Raw genomic sequence first — 12,606 nt, forward strand, 5'->3', positions numbered from 1 at the left:
TCATTGATGGAACAATGAATTCTGAATTATATCAGAGAATTCTAAAGGAAAATGTCAGGACATCTGTCCATGAACTGAATCTCAAGAGAAGGTGGGTCATGCAGCAAGACAATGACACTAAGCACACAAGTCGTTCTACAAAGAATGGTTAAAGAAGAATAAAGTTAATGTTTTGGAATGGCCAAGTCAAAGTCCTGACCTTAATCCAATCGAAATGTTGTGGAAGGACCTGAAGCAAGCAGTTAATGTGAGGAAACCCACCAACATCCCAGAGTTGAAGCTGTTCTGTACGGAGGAATGGGCTAAAGTTCCTCCAAGCCGGTGTGCAGGACTGATCAACAGTTACCGGAAACGTTTAGTTGCAGTTATTGCTGCAAAGGGGGTTCACATACTTTTGCCACTCACAAATATGTAATACTGGATCATTTTCCTCAATAAACAAATGACCAAGTACAATATTTTTGTCTCATTTGTTTAACTGGATTCTCTTCATCTACTTTTAGGACTTGTGTGAAAATCTGATGATGTTTTAGGTCATATTTATGCAGAAATATAGAAACTTCTAAAGGGTTCACAAACTTTCAAGCACCACTGTATGTATGGACAGTGATAGCTATCGTGAATGACATGATAAATGTAAGGAGATAGAAATGTGGAATATGAACGGACCCTTTTAAATTACTCCGACAAGCATGGACAGATTTGCCTTGACATCCTGTCTCTTCCCTTCAGGAACTACATGTACAGTCAGACATATAGCCAAGCTTATTACACAGGTTTTAGAGGTGGATGAAGTTGGGATGCTATATAAAACATCCAAATACAGACACACTACCTCACTCTTATTGACCTGGACTTTAAACACCTAATCAAAAGCTAATGGGAAATTTTATTATAAAACCATTTCAATCCCCACCACTTCACTTTATTGCTATAGCATCCTCCACTGTTTTATGAAGACCATCCACATCATTCCAGATCATTCATGTCCTTTTTTTGTCATAAAAAAGCATTTATAAGGTCAGGCAATAATCATGGATAAGATGTCCTGACCTGCAATCCACATTTCAATTAATTCCCAAGATTTTAAAGGCATTGATGTCAGAGCTCTGTTCCTTCACACAGCAGCTTCACTGACTCCCAGTATATTTTAGCCATTCTAAAAAACAAGTTATGATTTATGTTTAGGCTTAGGGTTATACTGTACTTTACCTCAGACATTTAAAATCTCTCACTTTCAAACTTTAAATGAATTAGGGCCGTTACAAGCTTATTATGACAGCTCTCATTAGTATCCTCTATGAAACCTTCTAATTTACACAATTTCAAAACATGGATTCACATATATTTAATAAGGATTAATAAGAAAAGAAAGAAAATAATGAAAGAAAAGAAAGAAAAAAAGAAAAGAAAGAAACAAAGAAAGAGAAATATATCAAACCCTAAACACAAGTCAGTGGCGGTGAAACATGAGTGTTAAGCCCACACTATACAACTTAAACAGCCCATGCCCAGCGTGGTTCATTATGTGTGAACCACTCCCAGAAAAGGGGTCTTCACTAAGCATGTTCCAAATGTGATACCACCAAACTACTGCAATGTCAGCTGAGTTCCCTGTACATAAAGTACAGCGGCATCCCACAGCAGCAGAAAACTGGACCAAACCAAGCCCTCTATTAAGGCTTCAGAGAAAAATGGGCTGCCAGACAAATGAGCTGGCAAGAAACCATGAAAAATAGAAACACTCCAGACTGTAAAGCTCTGTCTAGTGAGCATGAAGCCATTAAGTCATGTGTTGTCATTATTTTTTTATAATTTGGATTAGAATACAGAACTCCACTCAGATCAGATTAATTAGTATGGACCCAGAAATTATCTAGTTTATGGACAATAGTAGAAAAAGACTGGTCAGATGACGATAACCTGGCCTTAAAAAGCCACCTACTGGCATTTCCTTTGGCTTGGTACTCATCTACGGGTATAGACATCTGTATAGTGTGGGTGTTAAAAGACAGACAAGAGACGGAGGGATTCCAGTCTACCCAGAATGCAGCTGGGTTGGGTTTGGGTCATATTTAAGTCTAGCTTCTCTTTGACAGATAGCCAGCCTCTAAAAGCTTTGTCTGCAGTGCTAAAAGCCTCAGTGATGAACGAGCACAGCTGTCTGATAAATCCTTCATGCTGGCCTGTTCCTGACAACCCTAGTGGTATTTCAGTTGAAATAATAATAATAAATAAATAAATAACATGCATCTGGATTTTCTCAAACGGAAAATGGAACACGCTTCGTAAGCATCTGTGTCACAGACATAGGTAGTACAAATTTGTAGTTGATACCACTGTGATACATAGAGACAAGACTGTGCCCTCATTCCTTTATTCGTCTTGAGGTGGAAAAGCAGCATTGACAGAAAATCAGTCTATCACAGGACACTCACTCACTCATAACATGAGTTACTCACTCATTCACTTATACCAAGTTCACAGTACACGACTTTCCAAGTCGTCAGGTCGCTGTACAGTTCACACTACACAACTGGAGCTCTTGTAAACGGGAGTCTTTCAAGTCGGTGTGGCTTTCACACTACACGACTAATCGGCGATAGGGGGTTTCACACTACACCATCTATCACCATCTGGAATCGGAGGGGAGCTTCTCTGGTCTCTCAAACTACGTTTTTTCATGAAAACAAATGCGAGAAGTGACAGGGTTTAATGATACCACATCCAAAAATGCACGTCAATAAGTTGCAAACGAGTTGTTTGTGCGCTGACGTGCAGCGTAAAGTCAAGGAGAAAAATAAATGAATCCGAGTGGATTTGGCAACGCGACCAGCATGGATTGTTTTGTTCTGTAGGTTGGTATTATGGTTTGGCGTGGATGATAAGTTCACAAATTTTGAAAAGCTTGTGTGTGCCGACGTATTCTGATAGAAACTATATTATCCCCCTCACCACACTCATTGCCAGTCGCAACCGACTGATCCAGATATTCAACATGCTAAATATCTCTTCTCAGTCACCAAGCTGCTCGGATCGAGTTGTTGAGTAGTTCACACATAGCGATTGAGAGCCGAGTTTAGATCGCCGAGCGAACGCCGAATTGCTCCCGAGCTGCTACATCTAGCGGCGACCAGTCGGCGAGCGAAAATCAAGGCAAAAATTGTGTAGTGTGAACTAGGCATTAGTCGGAAAGGAACAATTTAAAACAGCTGTGAAAAAACTGAACTGTAAAAAATACGAAATAGAACCAACCCAGACTATGAACATCTGGGCAAGACGGGCCTTGGTCAGAGAGGTAGGAAAGAGCCCAACTGTTGTTCTTGTGCAGAGATGGGAAAATTTGTTGAATAGACAGCTATTGCATTCCATAAATTAGACCTTTATTGAAGAGTGGCAAGACAGAGCGACTGGCGTGTAAAGGGCATATAATAGCCCATGCCAGGGCAGAAATGAATGTCGGTGAATGGAGCAGCTGCCTTTAATTCTGATCATTTCCCTGTTCTCCATTATAGGTGGCAGATTTTTTCCTGGTTAGTTTCTATTATTTTTCTTTTTGATTTGTGGATATTTTGCCACACTAGCATTCTAACTTGGGTAAGCATCCTGTGTATTGGGTTCATATATTAATTTTCACAGATATATGGTTTCACCCTGCGCCTCTAAAGTGCAACCCACTCAAAACCAAAGCAGCAAAAAGACTGTAAATGTAGTAAAACATTTGCAAAAAAGGGGTTGAAACTATACAGGCATGATGCTAGATAAATAAAGCTGGCATAATAATATAGAGGGCACACAAATAGAGCCCGGCAGACTTCCAGTATTACTCTATAGTTAGTGTTGTAGACCATCAAAGGACTTATTCAAAAAGTTGAATAAAGTGGATTCAAAAATCATTCAAACCCCTTGCTTACTTTACTGTGTAGTGAAGTTGACTATGAACATCTGGGCAAGATGGGCCTTGGTCAGAGAGGTAAGAAAGAGCCCAACTGTCACTCTATAAACGCTCCAAAATTCTTGTGCAGAGATGGGAAAATTTGTTGAATAGACAGCCATTCATTTCATAAATTAGATCTTTATTGATAAGTGGCAGGACAGACTGACTGTTGTGTAAAGGGCATATAAGCCAAGTTTGCTGAAAAGCACAAAAATGAATTATTTTCTCTAATCTGATGAGGCAGAAATGAACTCTTGGCAGAACAGCAAGCACAAAGTCTGGTTAAAACAGGCATTGTTATTCACCTGGCTAGTACCTACCATATGGTAAAAAATAGTGGTGGCAGCATCGTTCTATGGGGGTGTTTTTAGGTAGATTGGTAAGAACTGCAGCCAAATAAGAGAACATCCAAAAAATAAATAAATAAATAAATAAAACCTCCTCCAGAGTGCATGAAAACTCTGACTGCTGAAACAGTTCACATATCAATATGTAAATAACTTAAAGCATACAGACAAAACAACACTGGCATGGGCTTTGATTTAGCCCAATCACACTTAATCTGCAACTATTTTGAAATTTGAAAATGGCAGATTAAGCGGACCTGCCATGAGAAATGGGATAAACTGCCCAGTTTCAGTTGTGTAAAGCTTGTAGAGATGTATCTAAGAACACTTGAAGCTATAATAAATGGGCTTCTACAAAGTAGTACTACATAAAGGGTATGAATACTTTTGTAAATAGGAGATTTCAGTTTTAGATTTTTTATGAATTTGGGTGGTTAAGTGTGGATTTCTAGGTAAAAATGGCAATTATATCCATTTACATTCAAATTAAGAAAACACATGCACAAAAATGCTATGAATTAAAGCTTTTAATGGGTTTTTAAGTCAGTTTAAAACATACAGATGTTATCTAACAGATGTTAAACGTTTGACTACCAATTTCTTTTTTTTCTTCTATTTATTTCTGCATTTCTTTTATTTTCTCCCAATTTAGCATTGTAAATCTGTCTTCCGCTGCTGGGGGATCCCTGACTGCATTTGAGGAGGGTATGTTGCTGCTCACGTCTCCTCCGACATGTGCACAGTCCTAGCAGACCCCTTCTTTTCGCTCATGCATTCTGCACAGACGCCACTATCTGCTAATCGGGGTCCTTGCACAGCGTTTGAAGACCCCACCAACATAGTCCGGTCATTCCGCCCCCTAGCGGACACGGTAGCCAATTAGTGTTTGTGCAGGCACTGCTAATTATGCCCGCTAGATGGTGCCCAGCCGACCGGTGGCAACGCCGAGTTTCGAACCGAGGAGTTCAGAATCTCGGGGCTGGTGTGCTCACGGATTATTCCGCTGTGCCACCTGGGCATTCCCTACCAATTCTATTCAATGCTACAATTTTTTATACAAAATGTATAAAATGTATGCAAACTGTAGTGGTTAGGGTACTGGACTAGCAACCAGATGGTCGCTGGTTCAAGCCCCACCACTGCCAGGTTGCTGCTGTTGGGCCCTTGAGCAAGGCCCTTAACCCTCAATTGCTCAAATTGTATACTGTAATAGTACTGTAAGTCGCTTTGGATAAAGGCGTCTGCTAAATGCTGAAAATGTAAATGTTAATGTATTTTAACTGGTTTCACACTATCAATAGTGAAGGCCCTTCAAACCCTTTATTCAGTTCTCTGAATAACACACAGCTCAGCACAGCAGTTAATCTCAAATCTAAAATGCCCAAAAACTGCCAAAACACTTTATATATGCTTAAAAGTCAATTATTATTATTATTTTTGTTCAAGTGCCTTATCCTGATCAAGGTTACAGCTGGGCTAAAGGCATCAAGGTGCCAATCCATCACAGGCTTCGGCCAAATCCCCCCTGGAAAAAGTCTATCAAATCTGTGTAGATGCATGGCTGGCCAATAGTGAGCTAGCGTAATACACAGCTGCACCATGGGAGCACAATGAATTCATTCTACTATAAATCTCTCTCTCAACAAGAACAATTTCATAATAAAGTACTGTAGCGTTACAAGGTGCATTATTTGGTCTTACCCTTCACTCTATTGGAAGAACTTTTCACAAGATTCTTGAGTGTGTCTGTATTTGTCACCTACAGTCAAAATAGCAATTGTGAGCAATTGTCGACACTCATTTTGGACACAAAACCTGGCTCACAATCTACATTCCAGTTAATCTCAATGGTTTTTAACTGGGTTCATGTCAGAGCTTTACACAGGTCACTGGAGATCCTTTAACACCAAACACATCAAAGCATGTTTTTGTACACTGATCAGCCATAATATTAAAACCACCTCCTTGTTTCTACACTAACTGTCCATTTTATCAGCTCCACTTACCATATAGAAGCACTTTGTAGTTCTACAATTACTGACTCTAGTCAATCTATTTCTCTGCATGCTTTGTAAGCTCCCTTTCATGCTGTTCTTCAATGGTCAGGACTCTCCCAGGACCACTACAGAGTAGCTATTATTTAGGTGGTGGATCATTCTCAGCACTGCAGTGACACTGACATGGTGGTGGTGTGTTAGTGTGTGTTGTGCTGGTATGAGTGGATCAGACACAGCAGCGCTGATGGAGTTTTTAAACACAGCACTGTCACTGCTGGACTAAGAATAGTCCAACAACCAAAAATATCCAGCCAACAGCGCCCCGTAGGCAGCGTCCTGTGACCACTGATGAAGGTCTAGACAACTCAAACAGCAGTTTGACATCTACAAGGTGGACCAACTAGGTAGGAGTGTCTAATAGAGTGGACAAAGAGTGGACACGGTATTTAAAAACTCCAGCACAACACACACTAACACACCACCACCATGTCATTGTCACTGCAGTGCTGAGATTGATCCACCACCTAAATAGTACCTGCTCTGTAGTGGTCCTGTGGGGGTCCTGACCATTGAAGAACATGGTGAAAGCAGGCTAAAAAGGTATGTACAGATGGTCTACAGTCAGTAATTGTAGAACTACAAAGTGCTCCTATATGGTAAGTGGAGCTGATAAAATGGACAGTGAGTGTAGAAACAAGGAGGTGGTTTTAATGTTATGGCTGATCAGTGTAGACCTCGCTTTGTGCAAAGGGGCACTGTCATACTCAAACAGGAATGGGGCTTGCTCAAACTATTTCCACAAAGTTGGAGGCATTTAATTTATAATATTTAATTTATTTTTACACCTGTAAGCAATAATAGTATGTGGCTTATACACCCTGAACTCACCTAAACATGTAGTGTCTGTAAATGTGAATGGAGTGAGAAAAGTATTCCTGAACTTTAAAAGATGTGAATATTTAATACATTTCGGGTCAAAGCAGTGAAAATGATCCACAGATCTACAGTTCGGTTTACAAAGAACGCTGTTATGCTAACTGTGTAGGGAGTTGTGTAAGGAAAAAAAATGAACTCAGTACTGAAAGTGATTAATCATAAAAATAAACTGTAAATACAGATTCCTACCACTAAAAACATCATTGCAAAAATGAAAGGTCAACACAAAGCAGGACTAAGTAATAAGACGTTTAAATTTGGAGAGCTTTCTTCCCTTCCTTCAAAAGAAAGCAGAGCAGAAAACATCCTGATTGCAAAAAGACGGCAACGTTTATTCAGTATTTTCTTCTCTGCACTGTCTCATGGACTAGTGTGCTTAGGTACCACAGACAGCAAAGTCAATATAAAAATGGCTTTCTGAACACCAAAAGCACGAAGGCGATGCTTTTGAACCGTGTGAATGCTAAAAGCACTGGGACAGTACGTATTTCCAATGAAACGCTGAGACTGTTATGAGGCGAGGCTGTAGTCTGCATTATTTCGGTCCTTCATTGATCTGACAAGGAAACAATAATGAGCAACATTCAGACGTTTTCCTGGTTTACAAATGTTCTGGAGTAGGCACTTACCCTGGCTTATTCAACTCGTAACGGAATTCTGGTGATAAATTTGTGAGTGGTGTGCTGTGTTTTAACACCGCATCCTGATAAGACCGGATAATTCTTAAAGAAGCTATTCTTAACCATGTACAACATTTTATTTAGCAAATGTGTGGCATCATAATGCAAGTTACTTACATACTGTAGATAATTCACACTGTTTTAATGTCTGGCTACTGCACCAAAAGTATCTGTTACATTTTTGGATAGAATATAACAATTGTAGCCATGAGCAATGTAGTCAAAATTCTCTATTAAATAGGAAAAAAAAAGATATATTTCATCAAAATTTACACCATAGTCACTATAATTTTCTATTCTACTAGATGTTCCCCTTTTAAAAAACAATTGGCCTCTCTAACACGTCTATGGGTGTACAGCACAGACGGTATTGCTTCACAAGGACTGCTTCACTACTGTGTACATGATTAACAGTCATTTATAGAAAATACCACCATCGTTTCCATTCTTTACCATCCACACCAAAAATGATCACCATCTTTAAATTATAGTCCTTTTTTATCTAAACGTTTATGCTCCTCTTTGCAAAGATCCTGATTCCATCACCATTTCCAGCTTGGTTAGAATAGAAGATATAGCGCTGGTTAAACGAGAAGACATCTCTTCCATTTGAGTAGTTTGCTGTATGCCAAGGCAAAGGATACATTTAAAATCTCATGTTTTCCTTTCATGCCTTGTCAAGTTGATAAGGTTTTTACTGTATTTTAAATGACCTTTTTAGAAGTCCACCACTGTTATGACGGTAGGTTTTACTTCAACAGCAACTGGCATCCCCCCTTTTCTTGAAACCCAGAGCCCTGTGAACGGAGACTGCCTTCCAGCCTCGGGTATCAGGTCTGTTTTGGATGGGCATCTCCTTAACTCTGTGTAATGGCGGTAGTTCCTCAGAAACATGCAAATTAGCAGGCAAGCCACCGAGATGATAGTGAGAAGAACACCCAGCATGGTAATCACTGTCATATCCCATTTGTCAGCGTCCTTGGCAATTTGTTCCTCTCCTTTAGTCGTCAAATTGACACATTTCGTATTGTGTTTCTGGTAAATGGTGCGGATGTCGACACACACCTTATACTGTGTGGACGGAATGAGATGCGTCAGATTATACATCCTTATATCAGACGGTACCCTGGCCGTGAAGGCCACAGTCGGGTGGTCGACGTTGGGAACTGTGTACCAATTTATATTTGCTGCAAGGCTGCCGTGAGAGGTTTTCCAGGCCACAAAGACAGAGTTGGTCTGCACAGACTGGATGAAGACTTCTAGAGAACCGCTGGCCGGCTGGGGAAAGTATCCGTTCACTTCCACGGAGACAGACTTCAAGTCTGCACCAACGAGATTGTGTGCCACACAGGTGTAAAGTCCCGCTTCTTCCTCTGTAATATCATAAATGTCAAGCGTGCCCTCCGGATGCATGTAAAACTTATCTGCGACTATGTTTGGGAGGACCCTGTTTCCATAAGGAGTGACCCAGTAGATGTCAGGCTCTGGTTCAGCAAAGGCCCGACAGTGCAAGGACAAGGAGCTGCCATTTCCCACAGCAACTTGAGTGGGCAGACTGTCTGGAGAGATAAGAGGCAGGCAGATCTCCATCATCTCCCTGAAGTGAATCTGCCGTAAATGCTGACCTTCAAACTCAGGCGGTTCCACGCAGAACAAGGAGTCAGGTTCCATGAAGCGGATGTTTGTTTTATTCATATTCATCCAGCGTACAACACAATCACAGCGGATGGGGTTGGAATGCATGCTGACCTCTCGCAGATTGGGAAGAGACTCCACTGTGATCCTGTGCAGAGCTGTAAGTGCGTTACCATTCAGCATAAGAGTCTCCAGCCTGGGAAGTCTGTAGAAAGCGTTGGGATGGATGTAGGACAACTTTGGATTGTTTGTAGCTTCGATCTTTGTCAGCTCTGGCAGGTTGTTGAGGGCAAATCTGTCAATGGAGACCAGCTCTGGCATGCTGTTAATGCCCAGTTCTTTCAGATGCAGCATGTCAAGAAAGTCACCCTTCTGTATTCGCCCGATTGGGTTTTTGTTTAGATCCAAAAACTTGAGGTTCTTGAGATGTCTAAGAGCACCATGAGGAACCTCAGGGAAAGAGTTGTCATAGAATGAGATGCTCTCCAGGTTGTCCAGGCCTGCCAGGGCTTGACTGGAAATCTGTGTCAAGTTCATCCTCGTCAGGACGAGACTGCGCAAGTTTTTTAGCGGCTGAAAATTCATGTCCTCCAGAGAAAGAATCGGGTTCTCTCCAATCATTAGGATCTCAAGGTTGGGCAGAGACTTGAACCAATCGCTGTTTACGATCTGAAGCTTGTTTGAGTTAAGATGCAGTCTGACCAAGTTGTGAAGGCCATGAAAGGCCTCGGGTGATATGTGGGACAGAAGGTTATGATTCAGGTAGAGTTCTTGAAGGTTGGCTAGTTGGGAAAGGGCATTATCTGGTAAAACTCTAATCCAGTTTTCTTCCATGTGAAGGGACAGAAGGTGATTGAGCTTGCCCAGGTTGATGTCACTTATTGAGGATAGGTTGTTTTGGGAAAGGTCAATCTCAGTGATATTGGGCAAGTAATCCAAGGTGTTTTCAATCTTGGCGATGTTATTGGTCTGCAGTAAAAGAACTTGTGTACCAGCAGGTAGTCTTGAAGGAAAGTTAAAAAGACCCAGATCATTACAGTCAACAGTAAGAGCCTCCATATAAACAGAGCTTGGGGAGAACCACGGTCTAATCTCACACGCACAAAGCTCAGGGCAAACGCCTTTATTCTCCACAGCATGGACAAAAGTAGCCATTGCGAACCACAGAACAAAATAATCCACAAATGATCCGTCCTTCATTTTGGTCTGATTTTGTCTGGCAAATAATTGGTCCTTGAATAGCAATCGGCCAAATCCTTTCAAAGATAAAGCACCATTAGTTCCTGGGTGATAAAAATCCAATCAAGACGTATCTCTCTTGTGCCCTGACTCGTTGATCTGCTGTCCACTCAAAAGATCCCTCGCTAAGTCTTCTCGTCTCACTGTTATTGGAAAGGGCACGCAAGCCAGGGCCGCATATGCCTTAGGGAGTTGTGTTTTAGCTAAGCAGAGATGAGGATGTTAATTTTCTGTAATACTTCAGCGGATGAACAGTCTCTCCGGTGATTATGAGCTGCCGTCATCGCTTCAGACCATTTTCACCTAAAGTAAAGAGAGATAAAAAGAGTGGAAGTGCATTAATATAGCAACGAAACCACATTAGAGCACGCTGACATTTTAATCTAAAGTGCAATCACAGATAAAACTTTCACATTTAAGTTTTCTTGGCCTTATTTGTGATAATTTGGGGGCTGTCTGAACTTTCTTGAAGCTATGACCAAGGACAAAATGTCCAAACCATGAATAGAATAGAACTGTATTGTCACTTGTAATTGCAACAGGTACAGTTACAGTGAAATTAGCCATCAACCCGTCCAGAACATTCAATATGACAATGGGGGCGGGGGAGACAGAACGGGAAGACAGGATGGTGCATTTGTACTGCTGCAAATCACCTTCGCTTTTTTACTATTGTATTTATGCATTTTCTCCCTTTTTCTCCCAATTTAACGTAGCTAAAAATTAGTCTGCTGGGGACCTTAATCATGTCTGAGGATTATTTTCTCCTATTCTCCCATACTTTGGTGAATTTGCACATGAGGCCAGTCTTGCGCATGGAGAGTCACGCGCTGTAAGGCAAAACCGATACCTACTTTGCCACAGCATTGCCTAACACTAGATGTAACTAATTACATTCTATTCATTTAAAATTAAGTGAGAAAAATCACTTTTCTGAGCAGAAACATGAGGCCACAGTGGACACGGGCTGACCACAACTGGACAGTTAATGTACGCAATGTAGGGCCAGAATTTGGCCTAAAAATTAAACTGATGGTGCCGGTGTGACAGTGTGGTGAAATGATTTCATTGCATACTTTATCCCCCGTACCATGGTTCGAATGACTGGGGGGGGTATTAGTTACCTAATATATAATGGTCACATATAATGGTAATATACTGTACATTGATCAGCCATTACATTAAAACCACCTCTTTGTTTCTACACTCACTGTCCATTTTATCATTTTATTTTACCCTGTTCTTCAATGGTCAGGACTCTCCCAGGACCACTACAGAGCAGGTATTATTTAGGTGGTGGATCATTCTCAGCACTGCAGTGACACTGTCATGGTGGTGGTGTGTTAGTGTGTGTTGTGCTGGTATGAATAGATCAGACACAGCAATGCTGATGGAGTTTTTAAACACCTCGCTGTCCCTGCTGGACTGAAAATAGTCCACTAACCAAAAATATCCAGCCAACAGCGCCCTGTGGGCAGTGTCCATGTGACCACTGATGAAGGTCTAACCAACTCAAACAGCAGCAATAGATGAGTGATCGTCTCTGACTTTACATCTACAAGGTGGACCAACTAGGTAGGAGTGTCTAATAGAGTGGACAGTGAGTGGACACGGTATTTAAAAACTCCAGCAACACTGCTGTGTCTGATCCACTCATACCAGCACAACACACACTAACACACCACCACCATGTCAGTGTCACTGCAGTGCTAAGAATGATCCACCACCTAAATAATACCTACTCTGTGGGGGTCCTGACCATTAAAAACAGCATGAAAGGGGGCTAACAAAGTATGCAGAGAAACAGATGGACTACAGTCAGTAATTGTAGAACT

General features: G+C 41.2%; 1 protein-coding gene across 1 annotated transcript; it reads right to left on the reverse strand.

Annotated features, from left to right (window-relative positions):
* Positions 1–7,158: 7,158 nt before the first annotated feature.
* LOC134324570 (leucine-rich repeat neuronal protein 3) lies at positions 7,159–10,732 on the reverse strand. Its single transcript, XM_063006459.1, has 2 exons — positions 8,611–10,732; positions 7,159–8,518 (listed from the first exon to the last, which is right to left on the reverse strand). Exon 1 carries the CDS (start codon positions 10,730–10,732, stop codon positions 8,615–8,617), a length of 2,118 nt encoding a protein of 705 aa, XP_062862529.1. The 3' UTR covers positions 7,159–8,518; positions 8,611–8,614.
* Positions 10,733–12,606: the final 1,874 nt, after the last annotated feature.

Source organism: Trichomycterus rosablanca, chromosome 1 (genome assembly GCF_030014385.1).
Source record: "Trichomycterus rosablanca isolate fTriRos1 chromosome 1, fTriRos1.hap1, whole genome shotgun sequence".
In the NCBI taxonomy this organism is placed as follows: domain Eukaryota; kingdom Metazoa; phylum Chordata; class Actinopteri; order Siluriformes; family Trichomycteridae; genus Trichomycterus; species Trichomycterus rosablanca.

What these genes read in the sequence shown, in the direction of transcription:
- LOC134324570 (XM_063006459.1), bottom strand. Translation starts at nt 10,732, where the DNA reads ATGAAGGACGGATCATTTGTGGATTATTTTGTTCTGTGGTTCGCAATG.